The 17,021-nt window shown below is 41.1% G+C and overlaps 1 protein-coding gene across 1 annotated transcript in view; it reads left to right on the forward strand.

Moving 5' to 3' along the window:
• Positions 1-3,558: 3,558 nt before the first annotated feature.
• Positions 3,559-17,021, forward strand: part of SLC3A1 (solute carrier family 3 member 1) — a 32,282-nt gene continuing 18,819 nt past the window's right edge. Inside the window, exons 1-4 of the mRNA XM_043468463.1 lie at positions 3,559-4,075; positions 7,587-7,766; positions 7,920-8,074; positions 10,997-11,122. Of these exons, the coding sequence (XP_043324398.1) occupies positions 3,646-4,075; positions 7,587-7,766; positions 7,920-8,074; positions 10,997-11,122 (891 nt within the window). The 5' untranslated portion in view covers positions 3,559-3,645. The remainder of the gene's footprint in view (positions 4,076-7,586; positions 7,767-7,919; positions 8,075-10,996; positions 11,123-17,021) is intronic.

Consider the following 17,021-nt stretch of genomic DNA (forward strand, 5'->3'; position numbering starts at 1 on the left):
TTCCTGTCTTGGATTATTTCCTTAAGATAGAGTTTTGGAATTGAAATTGCCCAGTTAAAGCATATGAATCTCTTCTCCCCTTTTTATTACAAAAGTCATAATATGCTAAGAACAAATGACACAGGGTAAAGTGAAAAGTATAAATCCAAGGAATCTCATCTTCAATCTCTTAGTCTCCAGGCAGCCACTAGCTGACATTCAGTATGCATGCACAAATGGGTGTACTATTTTTTCCCAAGTGATTCTGATCATATTTACTCTTCTTATCCAACTGTCCAACATCACTTACTAAATAATCTTTCTTTTCCTCACTTTTCATATTCTAAATTTCCTTCTGTATGAGGAATAGGGGTTCATTTTTGATGACTCCAGTCTATTCAATTGATCTTTTGACCTAACCTAAACTTTAATATCAACTCTTCATTTTTTTTTGAAGTTTTTATTTTAAAATCTGGTAGAGCTAGCCTCATTTATTACTCTGAAAATGTTAAAACTTATGATACACACTGCCAAATTACTTTCCAGGATTATGAGTTTACACTGGATCCTTGCTAGTACTATTATCTCTTAGAAATTCTTTGCCAAAGTGATTGAAAATGCTTATTTCTCTAACACTGAGTTGATTTGTGTGAAATATCTGTTTACAACCTTTTTTTTCAAGCTTTAACTGACATTTTTAAACTGATACTATGAAATTTTATATATGTATACATAATCAAATTGCCAACATCCGCTGGATCATCAAAAAAGCAAGAGAGATCCAGAAAAACATCTATTTCTGCTTTATTGACGATGCCAAAGCCTTTGACTGTGTGGATCACAATAAACTGTGGAAAACTCTGAAGGAGATGGGAATAGCAGACCATCTGACCTGCCTTTTGTGAAAACCTGTATGCAGGTCAGGAAGCAACAGTTAGAACTGGACATGGAACAACAGACTGGTTCCAAATAGGAAGAGGTGTACATCAAGGCTGTATATTATCACCCTGCTTATTTAACTTATATGCAGAGTACATCATGAGAAACGCTGGGCTGGAGGAAGCACAAGCTGAAATCAAGATTACCGGGAGAGATATCAATAACCTCAGATATGCAGATGACACTACCCTTATGGCAGAAAGTGAAGAAGAACTAGAGAGCCTCTTGATGAAAGTGAAAGAGGAGAGTGAAAAAGTTGGCTTAAAGCTCAACATTCAGAAAACTAAAATCATGGCATCCGGTCCCATCACTTCATGGGAAATAGATGGGGAAACAGTGGAAACAGTGGCTGACTTAATTTTGAGGGGGCTCCAAAATCACTGCAGATGGTGACTGCAGCCATGAAATTAAAAGACGCTTACTCCTTGGAAGGAAGTTATGACCAACCTAGACAGCATATTAAAAAGCAGAGACATTACTTTGTCAACAAAGGTCCATCTGTGGTTTTTCCAGTAGTCATGTATGGATGTGAGATTTGGACTATAAAGAAAGCTGAGCAGCAAAGAATTGATGCTTTTGAACTGTGGTGTTGGAGAAGACTCTTTTGAGTCCCTTGGACTGCAAGGAGATCCAGCCAGTCCATCCTAAAGGAGATCAGTCCTGGGTGTTCATTGGAAGGACTGATGCTGAAGCTGAAACTCCAATACTTTGGTCACCGGATGTGAAAAGCGGACTCATTTCAAAAGACCCTGATGCTGGGAAAGACTGAGGGCAGGAGGAGAAGGGAATGACAGAGGATGAGATGGTTGGATGGCACCACTGACTGATGGACATGAGTTTGAGTAAGCTGCGAGAGTTGGTGATGGACAGGGAGGCCTGGCGTGCTGCGGTTCATGGGGTCGCAAAGAGTTGGACACGACTGAGTGACTGAACTGAACTGAATGTCTAACAATGTATACATACCTTTAATGTTTAAAACATAAAGTTCTTTGGCATATTTATTACCAATGCATTTCCCAATTTGTCATATGCTCTTCAATTTTATGCTTTGTGGTGTAATAAATTTTATTCAATAAATTCAATCTTTGTAATTGCTTTTACTGTTCAAAAAATCCTTTTAATTAGCTCCTATGGTGAAAATTACCATTATGTGTTTGAGAGATAAAGTGATTTGGAAACATAAAAGTTAAATTCCTTTAATTGTTAAAAAATATACAATATGCCTAATTAGTAATAATGAGAGATGCCACTTATCGGATGCATTGAATGAGCTAGATTTTGGGATTTACTCACTTAAAAAAATAGCCAAAATCAAACAGCTCATTTCTCTGTACCAATTACTGCTTCTAAGTCAGTCTACAAATTAACAGTAATATTATGAATTCATGTAACTTTCCTCACTTAAAACAAAAAACTTCTTATTTGATCAAAAGAGTCATAGAGCTGTTTATTATATGTGCACCGATTAAAAGGAAGCCATGAATCATCACATTCTTTTAAGGTTTACATAATCTTCTGGGAAAGCACCCCTCACTTTTAATGCAGTTTCTTCAGGGTTGCAAATTTGTATTTTATACTTGTCAATGATTAAACAACTCTTTAGTGCTTGTATGAAGAACTGTTTACCTATAATAAAGCACTTGAACTTGCTAGACATGAAATTCCCCATTCCACCATCCCCACTTGGAAAAGTGCTTCTAAGAATGGGCAACCATACTCTTCTGAAAATAGGAAACTAGACTGAAGGCTCCTGGGGTCGAACTGAGCATACTAATAGGCATGTATCAGGTTGGCTTGAACTGAGATGAAGTAGCTTCAGTAACAAAGGTGTTGCTGTCCCCTGTCTTCAGATCCTCTTCCTCTTGGATTTGTAGAAGAGACCTTCAAAACAAAAAGTAAAGAAAATCATGTTTCCCCCTGCAAAATTCAGTGTTTCTTTTCCTCATATCTAGCTAACAAGAAAGAAAATGTAAGCTATTTTTTATTGTAGTAAGATATACATAATATAAAATTTACCACTTTAAGAATTTGTAAGTGTACAATTCAGTGGCATTAAGTACATTTACATTCGTGTATGACCACCTCCAGAACTTCTGCATCATCCAAAATGTAAACTTTATATTCATTAAACAAGAACTGCTCATGACCCCCTTTCTTCCAACTCCTGTTAACTACCCTTCTGCTCTCTTTCTATGAATTCATGTACCTACCTCATATAAAGTGGACTCAGACGACATCTGTCCTTTTGTCTCTGGCTTCCTTCACTTAGCATAATGTCTTCAAGGTTCATCCATGTTGTGGCACCTGTCAGAATTTCATTCCTTTTTAAGGTATATGTCACAGTTTGATTGTCTATTCATCCACTTGGCTTCTTTCCACCTTTTGACTGTTGTGAATAATGCTGCTGTGAACATTTGTGTGCTCAATCAAGTAAGGTCTTAAATTGCAGTGGAACGCTGTGTCCTCTTCCCATTTCGCCTCCTCTGAGCCTCTGTTCCAGTCCAGATCTGACTCCCTCCATGTAGTTGACATCAGTCTCACAGGGTGTAAGGAGACTTTTTAAAAAACCCCACTTTACCTTTACTCTTTCTTCCTTGGCTGAACTTTGTCCAGTCAGGTTTATTTATAAACCATGAAAAGCTCATTAACAGGATCAAGCATTTCTGCAAGCTCTCTTCTTGCTTTTGTTACTGCAGGAAGGCACTCGGCAGGATAAGATTGTGAAACATGGCTGAGGATAAAAGCAAGAGAGGTTCCACTGGATTATATGCGAAGGAAGGCCAGACAAACAACGGGTTTGTACAAAATGAAGACATCCTGGAGACTGACCTGGACCCAAGCAGCCCAGCGGCCGGCCCACAGCACAACACCGTGGACATCCTTGGCCCCGGGGAGCCCGACGTGAAGGATGTCCGGCCCTATGCTGGGATGCCCAAAGAGGTGCTGTTTCAGTTCTCGGGCCAGGCCCGCTATCGGATCCCGCGGGAGGTGCTCTTCTGGCTCACCGTGGCTTCCGTGCTCGTGCTCATTGCGGCCACCATAGCCATCATCGCCATCTCTCCCAAGTGCCTGGACTGGTGGCAGGCGGGACCCATGTACCAGATCTACCCAAGGTCTTTCAAGGACAGCAACAAGGATGGGAACGGAGATCTAAAAGGTGCGTGCCTTGAGAGTTTGGGGCAGGGCGGGATGAGGTTGGTTTAGGGCTCGTTGTCCTTGAAGCTCATTATGCCTGGGCTGTGCGGTAATAAGCACATTCCACCCAGTGTGACTGATCATGCCTTTCTCCTTGTTTATGATATTTTAAAAAGCCACTCAGCAGAACCCAGCAATTCTTAGTATATGATGAAAGGATACTTGCTGGAGCCCTTTGAGCCCCAAAGGGCTGTTAAGTTTATTGCCCAGTAGGAACTTTTTGCATAGTCATCTGCTCTAACTTCCTACACGAGCAAGTTTCCTCCTGAAATGTGTCCTGCTTCTGTGCACTTTAGAGTTGGTCATCTCAGAGTGGCTGTTTAGAATCTTTAGAATCCCTTTTCCAGGGTACACAGTGGCTAGTTTGATAGTCTGGCAGAGAGATTCTGATTAATGAGCAAAGCATAATCCATTATTTTAGAAGAAGATTAAGTGATATCTTTAAAATGTATAGACTGAGTCTTTAAAGCTTAAATCTTGAGAAATGAAGAAAAGGCCTAGTGTGGGTTGGTCATTAGTTGAGGTAAGGATTATTTAAAACAATATCCATCTTAATAAAGAAAGTAAAAAATATTTTTTAAAGTTACGCTAATAATTTCCTAGTGTGTTATGTGTGGAATGTCCTTATTATTTATTGCTCAAATGAGGACACAAACCAATCACAGGGAACTGTCCCAAGCAAATTGGTTGATATGGTCACCCCAGTTAAGGGAAACAATAAGGAACAGATAAACTAATAAGATAATTTTTGATAATGCTATTTGGCTTGAAGAAGACAAAACAATTATTTAAGAGTATGGGATAGAGAAGGGAATGGCAACCCACTCCAGTGTTCTTGTTTGGAAAATCCCATAGACAGAGGGGCCTGGTAGGCTGCTGTCTGGGGGGTCGCAAAGAGTTGGACACAGCTGAGCAACTGAGCACATAGGGATGTGTTGGGCACAGCTCTAGGTACCTGATACATAATAGCTTGCTGAATTGTTTGTTTTTGGCTAGTTGCTTGGCTCCCTTCCTGGGGCTTAGTATTTCTCTTTTCATTGCTGTAGAGTCTGTAAGGCCCTCCATTCTGCAGCCCCTTCTTCTGGCTTACTAGAGGAGGCCCCAGTCCAGCATTCTAAAAGGTGGCTTTCCTTGCACACCTTCTATAACAGGTCACCCACTACTTCCTCAATTAGTGGACAGCTTAGACTCAGAAACTGCAGACTTTGAGATCATAGTTGTTCTAGAATACAGTAGGTAAGGATAGATTTATCTCAGAACTGTGTGAAGGATAGATTTATCTCAGAACTGTGTGATCAAGGCCTGCACCTTGCATGAAAATGAATACATCAGGGAGTCCTCACAAAACTATTAGGTTGGTTTGAAAGTAATTGAGGTTTTGCGTTGTTGAATTTTGCTTTTTGATATTGGAATACACTCTTAAATAAATGTGATTATGTGATGCATCAAAAAGAAAAGGGTATAAGAAGTGGTAATGAGCTTAATCAAACTTTAAAATGCTTCAAACACACTCCTAAAATCTTCAGCTTTCTTCAGTAAACTAATAAAAGCCTTCTTCTTCACACTCATATAATTTTTCTCTTAAAAATCATCCTGCATCTTAACTAATTGAAATATTGTCTGACCTTCAAGATGCTGTTCAAACCCACTTCCTTCATTAATCTGTGTTTAACCTCCTGATCAGAGGGGGTGCTGCCCTCCCCAAACCCTTTCAGTGTTTTGGATGGAGCCGTACCTCTGGTGCTTTGGTGTAACATATATGGGTGACCTTCCTTCCAACCCCTCAGCCCTCAGCATGATCCTATCACCTGCTGCTGCTTACAAAATAAATGCTTTGCACAGTGATGTTTTGATGGAATAAAACCAAAAACCCTATACCCCTAAAATGTTCTACCCACTTCCTGGCCCTCCTTCTGTAATCTTCTAAATTCCCTGTGCAAAGGGCAACTTCTAATCACCTCTCACATTTGTCATTTCCCATAGCTTTTCCTTGAAGGACTGGCTGCTTCCTGTAATTAATAGGTATTTTTTCTTGAGGTTGAGAGGATTTTGTTCTAATTTGAAGAAAACAGTCCAGGTTTCAGTTTAGTCTATTGCTTTCTGTCCCCTGGAATGTGGACATGGGAGATCCTTTGTTACTCTGTGTCCATTTGGCCTCTTAGTTTTTATCATCCTGTTCCTTTGTGCTTATTCTTGATATAAATCAAAATTCTGACTTTAATCTGACTTAAGTCAAAATTCTTTTGTTGCCTGTTGATACTCCAGGAGGTCTCACAGCCATCCATGGCTGGGAACTGAAGTATAGTCAGGACACAGATAAGCAGCCTGACTCCTGCTTTGGTCTCAGCAACTTCTGACAGGGGACCCACAGGAAGTTACTGCAGACTGAATACTAAACTCGGACTCTGCGACTAGGACTCTGAACTAGAAGCACTTTCCCCCACTAACTGCTAATTATCCAAGAGGCCCCGAGTACAAGAGTTTCATTCCTATGTCTCTTCTCATCTAAGCCTAAAGTTCTCTTCTGCATAAATGCTTGACTTCAGCGCTGTCCAAAGGAAATAGAACGTGGACCACATAGGTAATTGACAATTTTCTAGCAGCCATATTAAAAAAGTAAAAGAGAGAAGAGTGAACTTAATTTGAATAATGTACTTTGTTTAATCCAACATATCCACTGTCTTCAACATATGGTTGTTCTTCAGTCACTCAGTCGAATCCAACTCTTCACAACCCCGTGGACTGCAGCATGCCAGGCTTCCCTGTCCCTCACCATCTCCGCAGTTTGCCCAAGTTCATGTCCATTGAGTCGGTGATGCCATCCAACCATCTCATTCTCTGTTGCCCTCTTCTCCTTCTGCCTTCAATCTTTCCCAGCATCAGGGTCCTTTCCAATGACCAGCATCAGGGTCTTTGTAACATATAATCAATATAAAAATATAAATGAGCTATTTTACATTCTTTCTTTTCACACTGGGTCTTCAGTGTCCAGTGTGTGTTTTACATTTACAACACATCTCAGTTTAGACTAGTCACATTGCAAGTGCTTGATAGCCACATGGCAAGTGGCTACAACTAGACAGTGCAGCTTAGACCACGTGACCATCAAGAGTGCATATGTTATTCTCTTTGTATCTTGGTACTTAGCCCAGCATCTGGCCTGGATTAGGTGCTCAAAAACCATGTGTAGAATAAGTTAACAAAAGTGTAGTTTTGGTTTTAAGTGTAAAATATGAACAAACCACAGACAGATTTTTTAAATGTTATGCATTGATGTTAAAGTTCAAAGGTTACTGCCAGAAGACTAACTTCTGTTAGTCTTCTGTTGGTTGTAGACCTAGACCTTGCTATTTGAATTTTACCCAAATTCAAAAAACCCCCAAATATTTCTGTCTTAAGCCTATTCGTTTTATTTTTAATCGTTCAACTGAAAAAAACAAACTATTCTTCATGGCTTTGACTTTTGCCTTCAGGTATTCAAGATAAATTGGATTACATCACAACTTTAAATATAAAAACTGTTTGGATTACTTCATTTTATAAATCATCCCTTAAAGATTTCCGACATGGTGTTGAAGATTTCCGAGAAATTGATCCCATTTTTGGAACAATGAAAGATTTTGAGAATCTGGTTGCAGCCATACATGATAGAGGTAAATTGAATGGAAAGTGGGTGGGATGGTTTAAGGAAAGCATTTCTCCAAATGCTTAGCTTAGAGCATTTTTTTCCTCACTATTGTATTATTCTAATATAATATCATATAACGTAATATTATCTTACCATTTGAAATGTTTTAACTCACTAGGTTTAAAATTAATCATCGATTTCATACCAAACCACACCAGTGATAAACATGCTTGGTTTCAATGGAGTCGGAACCGGACAGGAAAGTATACTGATTATTATATCTGGCATGACTGTAACTATGAAAATGGCATAACCATACCACCCAACAACTGGGTAAGTCCCAACATGCTTGATTTACAGAACTAAAATTGGCAGATCTTCAATTATTAAACTGGTTATTTATAAAACCCCTTTAAAGGAAAATGAATGATAGCTATAGTTTATGAGAAGGGAAACAAATTTCCCAAAGAAATAGAAATGAAGTCCCAAGCTTCTAATCATCTGTGGGTTTGGATTTTTCATTTCATTGTAGAGCTGATGTGTTTTAGCAAATTAAAACCTATGCTCTCTGTTAACCTCTCTTTCCTTTATTTCCCCCTCTGTCCAACTGAGACCCCATGTCTTATTAGTTTAGTAACTGTCTTATTACCCTCCAGACCCTTTTGCTTTTCTGACTTTTTGACTCTGTTGTCCAGTAAAACACTAACCATAAAAGAACTCAACCATCCATTTTTTCTTTACCTGAACTTTGGTATCCAAGCCTCTGGACATATTCATTGTCCCTATCTGAACTGATCCATCCACTCTTTTGGGGGAATTTTACTAAATCCGACTGATCAACCTGCCCTCTCTCCTCTTCAGACATCTTACCCACCTTCACCGCATCTCATCACTCTTAGCAGCAAACCCAACTTTAAAGGAAGAGCAGAAACTCACACACCTGCCTCTGTTTCCACCTCTTCTGCACAGTGACCTTGTCTCTCCTGCTTGAGAGAAAGCCCAGTGAAATCTGTTTTAGATAAACAATGAATAATTTTTAGTGTAAAACACTTGGAATACACTTACACTAAAAAAGTATTCATTGCTTATCTGAAATTCAGATTGAATTGAATATCTTGTAGTTTATCTGGCAGCTCTTCTTCTGTCCTAGGTCAGTCCCTCTGTTCATCTTCTCTCCTGCTTTCTACAGACCCTTTTTCTCTGGATCATCTCTCCCCACTCCAGGGCCTCCCTCTTGACCTCCCTAAGCACTGAAAGAGGCTGACTCCTGGGCATCAGCTTTTAAATGACCCAAGGGCACTCAAATGATGAGTGTCTAAAGTTGACTGTGTGACCTTCTCTCCCAACCTCCCGTATCCGAGGTTATGTGAATGGCACTAATATACCCAGCCTGGTGAACCGCCCTCTAGCAAGTCCTGGCAATTTCACCACTTCCCAGGTGGCTCAGTGTTAAAGAATCCTCCTGCCAATGCAGGAGATGTAGGTTCAATCCCTGAGTCGAGTAGATCCCCTGGAGGAGGAAATGGCAACCTGCTTCAGTATTCTTGCCTGGGAAACCCTGTGGACAGAGGAACCTGATCGCCTATAGGCCACGGGGTTGCAAAGAGTTGAACACAACTGAGTGATTGAGCAAACATACAATTTTCCTTTTTACCAGTCCACCACTTTTTAAAATGATGATGACATTAGCAAACATTTGCTAAATGCTTACTGTGTGCCAGGCTCTGAGTGTTTGATACTGATTATATTCATTAATTCCTTTAATTCACTGTAGAGTCTTATGGGTTGGGCTTTAATTCCTGTTTTACAGATGAGCAGACTGAGGCAGAGAAATGTTAAGCATCTTGTCCTGGTTCACAGCTAATGAATGAAAGGACTAAAGACTGTACCTAGTCTAATTTTTACTGAGTGAGCATAAATTGATACAATGTTGAGGTCTTAATTTCACATTTCTCTAACTGATAATGATTATTTATCTAATTACTAATTATTGATGTACTAATTGCCTAATTAATAATGATGCTGAATATCTTTTCATACATTTATTCACTTGAGCTTCCATTTCTGTGGAACATCTGTTTAATGGTTTCTTTCTCCAATTTTTTGTTGGATTGCTGGTCCCTTTGAAATAGATTTGCAGAGTTTTATTTATTTTTTTGTATTTTGTATACTGATCTTTCTGTATACTGATATATGCTGTAAAAATCTTATCCTGGCTTGTATTCAGGTGGGCCATGAGGTGAGCTGGCGAGGGAATGTTTCCTCAAAAGGCATCAGCTACTACTTAGCTTGGGCCCGTTGTTGCCATGGAAATGTGGACCCAGTGTGACTAGGTCTTTCAGCTAAAAATAAAATATTTATGCAAAATCTCTCAGTTTGTACATGTTGTCTAGATGTTCTCTTTAGTGTGAAATGAACAAATGGCCCAAGACAGAGCCCCAAGGAAACCTGACACGGGTTCCTCCTTCTGGAAATGCCACGGATGTGAGCGTTTCTAGGAGGAGGAAAGCAGCACCTCTGTCAAACGCTGTTGGGTGCCAACGTTTGAAGTTACTGTGTGTGTGCTCAGTCACTTAGTCATTTCTGACTCTTTGCTACCCCATGGACTGTAGCTGCCCAGACTCCTCTTTCCATGGGATTTCCCAGGCAAGAATACTGGCGTCGGTTGCCATTTCCTTCTCCAGGATATCTTCCTGACCCGGGGATCGAACCTGGGTTTCCTGCCTTGCAGGCAGATTCTTTACCATCTGAGCTATAGGGAAGTCCTTTTGAAGGTGCTAGATTTCTTTTATTCCTGAGGGCTAGCAGCATTTTAAATGGAATGATTCTAATATTTTTCTGAAAATACCATTTAAACATTCGCTCTATTTGGATTCAAGCTCCAAGATCAGTGGAATGTGTCTTTCTTCCAAACTGACCATCATTTGCTTTTCTTCACAAACAGGAGTCCAGAGCCTGGACAGAAGTTTCAAGAAAATAGATTAGAAATGTCTGCTCCTTACTTTGAGAGCATTGATTTGATGTTGTGGTTGTTGTGAACAGTTTCTACTGTAAAAACACATCACAACCACTTTTGTGGGGCACTAGGCCAGCAAGATAAAATTAATTTATCTAGTGCTCTCACTGGAAGGAAAGTTCTAGGGACTTGTATACTTAGTCCACATGGGGCTGACAATGACAATGATCATTTCTTTGTGGGCAATACCATCATAGAAACCATGCTAAGGAACTGATCTACTATTTTCTGTTTGCTAGTTAAGTGTATATGGAAACTCCAGTTGGCACTTTGATGAGGTACGAAAACAATGCTATTTTCATCAGTTTACAAAAGAGCAACCTGATTTAAATTTCCGTAATCCTGATGTTCAAGAAGAAATAAAAGTGAGTACAGACATCCATGCAAACTTCTCCATTTCATGGGTGCTTAAGTGGTTATTTGCTACACTTTGTGTTGAATAGTAATTGTGTGAGCAAAATCAAGCAGTGCAATTCAGTTCTGGAATTAAGGTGTCTGATGCAAATACAGACTCTCAGATATGTCAATGGCTCTTTCCTGCCTCTAACCCCAAATAATCGAAATGGGTGGAAGGCAGAAACACCTGTTACCTTAGCTCTGAGATGCCTCTCTGCCTGTGATAAGCTGGCACAGCTCCTGGGTCTGGACCTGGCCTCATCATTGGCTTCAGGGGGCTTCTGCATGAATTATTTAGCTTTTCTGTGTCTTGGATCCCTCGTCTATAAGACATGATTGATGGTGCAGTGTTTGTCTCGCAGGGACTTTTTGGAACATGAGTTGATATAACCCACACGCAACACTTCTGTATTCACTCAGTAAATATCAACTTATTATCTGCTCCATGTCAGGTTTGGTTCTAAGCAGTGGGAATGCAACAGTGAATCAAAGAAACCCTGCCCCCAAGGAATTCCCAGTATCCTTAGGGGAAGGCAGACAACAGCTAAATATTTAACATGGCAGCTGGTGATGAAGGCTTAGAGAGCTTCAGAGTGCCAGTGAGAAGTGGGCTCAGAGACACCCCTATGTTGAGGTCGCATTTGCACAAAAACCTGATGTTTGCAAGGGAGCCATGTGAACAACTAGGGAAAGAGAACTTCAGGCAGAGAGAAGAGCAAATGCAAAATTCTCTGGGGGAGACTGAGCTCCATGCGTTTCAGAAATGACCTGGGGGCTGCTGCGCAGAACTGCCAGGCACAGCAAGTGAAATTTCAAGACGTTCGGTTAAATTTTAATTTCAGTTAAACAATGAATAGTGCAATATTTGATACTTTCTTCTGCTAAAAGATTCTTCATGATTTATCTTAAATTAAAGCTTAACTGGTTGTCCTGTATTCCATGTGGCAACACTACCAATGCACTTCAGTGAAGTGAGGGACAGGGTTGCGGAGTTTGGGTGTAAAAATGAGGGTGAGGGCTGATGCTGTGGGGCCTTGAGTGCTGTCGTAGGGACACTTGCTGAGCTAGAGATGATGCTCTGTGGTCTGATGATGCTCAGATTTCCTGCAGCACCCAGGTGAGAGCTGATGGCACTCACACCTGTATAGTGGTGGGTCTAACAACACCTGACACATAATTCACAGTAAACATTAGCCATGTTGCTCTTTTCATTATTCCTGCTGCTGTGGCTCTCATGGGCAAGAACTTAGGATACCAGGGAAGGGCTCCGAGGTCGGTGAGGAGGAGACCCAAATGGAACAGAGCAGGGAGCTGCGGGTCTCTTTCTGCAGGTCATCATGTCAGCCAGATGGAGGGGATGCTTGTTGCAGTCACTAAGAGCCCCTGTACCCCTTAGTCTGTTCTTGTTTTGTTTTTAAATAACAGCTTTATTGAGATATAATTGACATACCACAAAATTCACCCCTTTCAAGTATGTAAGTCAGTGGTTTTAGTACGTTTACAGGATTATGCGAGTATCACTACTAATTTCAGACATTTTCATCACCCCCCAAAAGAAACCCCATACCCATTAGAACTCACTCCCTCTGGCTACCGCATTTTCTCTCTTTGCGCCCTGGAAACCACCACTCTACTTTATGCCTCTATAAATAAGCTTGTTCTGGACATTTCACATAAATGGAATCATATAGTATCTACATAGATGTCTGTGACCTGTATCTATATTATAATCTGTATTTAATTTCTTAAGAAACTGTTTTCCAGTGTAGCTGGACCATTTTACATTTTTATTAGCAATGTATGAAGTTTCCATTTTCTCTGTATCCTTACTGACACTTGCTATTGTCTTAGCTTTGATAACAGTCATCCTAGTGAAGTGGTATTTCAGTGTGGTTATGATTTGTATTTCCCTGACAGCTAATGATAGTGAACATCTTTTCATGTGCTTATAGTTTATTTGTATATTTTCATTGGGGAAATGTCTATTCAAATCCTTTGTCTATTTTAAAATTGTGTCATTTGTCTTTTTGTTGAGTTAATGTTTTTTGTTTTTTTTTTTAACACATTCTGGATATATGATTTGCAATTAATTTTCTTCCTTTCTATAGGTTGTCTTTTTACTTCCTTGATGGTGCTTTTTGAAGCACAGGAGTTTTTAATTGCTGTGATCTTCAACTTACCTTTTTTTTTCTTGCTTTGCTTTTAGTGTAACATTTAAGAACCATTGTCTAACTCCAGGTTGTGAAGATTTAACTCATGTTTTCCTTTAAGAGTTTTGTAGTTTTAGCTCTTACACTTAGGTCTCTGGTCCATTTTTTGTTGATTTTTGTATATGGTAAGAAGGAGTCTAACTTCATTCTTTTGCATGTAGCTATCCAGTTATCCCAACAATATGTGTTTACCAAAGATTATTCTTTCACCACTGAACTATCTTCGAACCCTTTTGAATATCAAATGATCATAAACATCGGGGTTTATTTCTAGACTGTCACTTCTGTTCCATTGATCTACATGCCTGTCCTTACGCCAGTACTGTCTGGATTACTATAGTTTTATAGTAAGTTTTGAAATTGGGATGTGTGAGCCCTACAACCTTGTTCTTTTTTTTCAAGATTGTCTGGCTGTTCTGGGTTCTTTGCACTTCCCTGGGAATTTTATTACTCGCTTGTCAGTTTCTGCAGAGAAGCCTTCTGGGATGGTACGGAATCTGTGGATCAGTTTGGGGGAGTATTGCCATCTGAACAATATTAGCTCTTCTGATCTGTGGACACAGGATGTCTTTCTACTTACTCAAGGTCTCCTTTAGTTGCTTTCAACAGTGTCTTCTAGTTTTCAGTGTACATATCCTGCACTTCTTTTGTTAAATATATTCCTATAAATTCCTTAGTTCTAAGGCTCTTTTTTACTATATATGGTTTCCAGAATTTAGATGAATTGCTTTGAGATCTTGAAAAGGAGGCACCTTGTCATGGCAGCCTTGTCTCATTTGGGGGAGGGGAGGTAGACACAGTCAGCCCACTAACGAGGGGTTAGTTTTAAGGAGGAGTGTGACCTTTCCTCTTCTCCATCACACTCACACCCCCAACTCTTATTAGGCACTTACTTTGTGCCAAGTGCTTTACCAGCATCATCTCATTTAATGCTCAAAACAAACCTAACTTAGGAGATTTTATGACCACAACTGTTTTACAGAGAAGGAAACTGAGGCTTAAAGAGGTGACACCACCTACCTTGGGACTAAGGGGACAGGATTCAAATCCAAGCACCGAGACTGTGGCATCCATGTACTTAAATTAACCACAAGTCCATGCCTAATCTGAGGCAAACTGCTTCTCTCTCTGTGTTTCACTTTTTCTGCACGGTTTTTGTAGGAGGTTTTTAATTGGAAATTCATAAATGGGAGCATAATCCAGTTGGTTTATCAGACAGTGGATTTCTCCAGGCTCCTTGCGGCATTGATGGATTGCCTGGAGATGTTTAGGCAAATGTGATAAATTTTGCCAAAATGTGCCAGCAATACATTAATTCTTTTTTGGCTAACCCAGCAATTCTCTTGAATTCATCCAAGTAGTGGAGGACGTAAATAGGAGCCTTAGTTACTAGCCTTGCAGGATGAAATCCCTCTTGAGATGAATCATTACTGCCTCTGGTTGAGAGGTTAGACATTTTTTTGCAAGGCTGGTTTAGAAGGTTTCCTCTTAGAAGTAAATAAGAAAGGCTGAATGCTATAAGGGAAGGCTCTTCGCTCCTGGAAAGGGTCCTTTCACGTGAAGGGACTTCTGACATCCTCCTCCCCCCAGCAGCACTTATCTTCAGAGCAGAGTTATGCAGGTTAATAATTTGCAGTCCTGAGAATTTGTGGTGAGGAGGCATTTGGAATGAGTCGTGCTTGCATACCAGCTTGTACTCAGGACCTGAACCTTCTTCCTCGGGGCTCCCATCAGATTTCAGCTTATCTGCACGGTAGGAGGCTGGCAGGCAGGGGACACCCAGCACGGAGCATCCTTCTTCTTCCTCTTTGTCCTTTCCCGTGCACTGGCCATTAGGGGTTTGGCTCTGCCCTGAACCTTCCAGGGGTAGAGCTTTTTCAGCTAGAGAAGTCAGGAAGTCTTCTCAGAGGAGGGGGGAGCTTATTTTTATCTAGTATTTTATAATGTTCCAATCAGTTTGTTTTTTATTTGCCCTCCAAATCCCTTATTTGACAAATAAGGAAACTGAGGCCCAGAGAGGTGATCAGCAGACGAGCTACAGAGCAGGGAAGAGACTCCAGATGGCTTGGCCCCATGTCTGGGGCTCAGTGTGATCCCGAAACTACCCATGTGGGAAGGCTGAGCCCTGGAGTAGAGGAGTTAGTGTGTTTACAGCAGCTGGGGACTGGGAACCAAGATGCCCTCCTGGCTAAAGATGGGATGCAGAGTATAAGTAATGGTTCTGTTCTGCCCCTACTGAGCACGGTATTGCTGGAGACAAACAGCTCAATGCAAAATAAAATATACTCACTACCTGCTTCATAAGCCAGCTCAGCGCTTGATGCTCATCACTGCAGCATCATTATACCACGTGTGTGCCATGCACTTCATTATAAACCATTCCCTCATTAAACAGCATGTGTTGTGTATTGGTTATATGCCAGAGTAGGCTGATTCTGAAGATGGACCCATGTTGTGGCCATCATGGGCTATGATAATATATTCTGGAGGGGGGTGGTAAACAAATGGGAAATAGAGCGTATACCTAGATATAGATATATAGATATCAGCAATGATACCTAGAGAGTGAGAAAAAATGACCCATGTGGTAGCCATCCTGGGCTATAATAATATATTCTGGAGGGGGATGGTAAACAGATGGGAAATTACAGTAAAGTGTGCTGAGTGTTCATGGCAGTAGGAAGTAGGAGAATGCAGGACGGGGACCTAACCTGGACACAGAGTGGGAGACTGGGGTAAGGTTTACAGAGGAAGCAATGATAGCTAGAGGGTGAGAAAGACTGAGCCAAGCAAAGAGACACCGGTGGGAGTGTCCCCAGCAGAGAGAACACAGTCACAGCACAGTGGAGGTGCTGGGAGTCGTCCACTGTGGGTACATGCTGTCCCTAGATGGGGGGTGTGATCGGACGAGGTGAGAGATGTGGTAGGAACCACATCATGAGCTGCATTGGAGGCCACGGTAGGATTTAGGTTTAAAAGGTCTTGGGCAGGGGAATAATTTTTAATTTGCACTGGGAAAAATCAGTCTGGTTGTGATGAAGGCATTTGAGTAAGGCAGGTTTGAAGGCAGAAAAACTGGGGAGGTGGGTGATGCAGTAACTAGGAAAGAATGTGGGGAGGTTGGACCAGTGAGGGTGGCAGTCAGGGTAGGGGTTGCAGAGGCATCATCAGTCCTTAGAGAGGAGTCTGGTGTGACTTCCAGGTTTCAGATTTGAATTCTGGCTGAGTGGCAGGTCTGTTTCCTGGGATGGGAGATACGGGAAGAGTGGGTGTGTAGTTGGCGGGGGGGCTCTCAGTTGTGTAGAGTTTGAGCTCTCTGTGAGACATCCAGGTGTTCAGTGGATAGCTGGTTAGAATGCCATGGAGCTCAGAGGAAGGTCTGGTCCAGAGATAAAACTTTGGGACTTGTTGCCGTGTGGACAATGCCCATAGAGGTCAGGCAGGTAATATCACTGAGCGAACTGGGCTGGCTGAGGTGAACCAAAGGGCTGTCTGTCATTTATCTTGAGGGGGTTGTTGTCATGTGGGAATGATGGGCAGGTGTAGCAGGTCCTCCAACTGAAAAAATTAAAGGAAGGCCACATAACAAATGAAGTACCATCTGAGCCACCAGGGAAGCCCATAAGGGCACCACACGGTTCCAATTACGATGTACCAC

The sequence above is a fragment of the Cervus canadensis genome, chromosome 5 (genome assembly GCF_019320065.1).
Source record: "Cervus canadensis isolate Bull #8, Minnesota chromosome 5, ASM1932006v1, whole genome shotgun sequence".
Classification (NCBI taxonomy): Eukaryota; Metazoa; Chordata; class Mammalia; order Artiodactyla; family Cervidae; genus Cervus; species Cervus canadensis.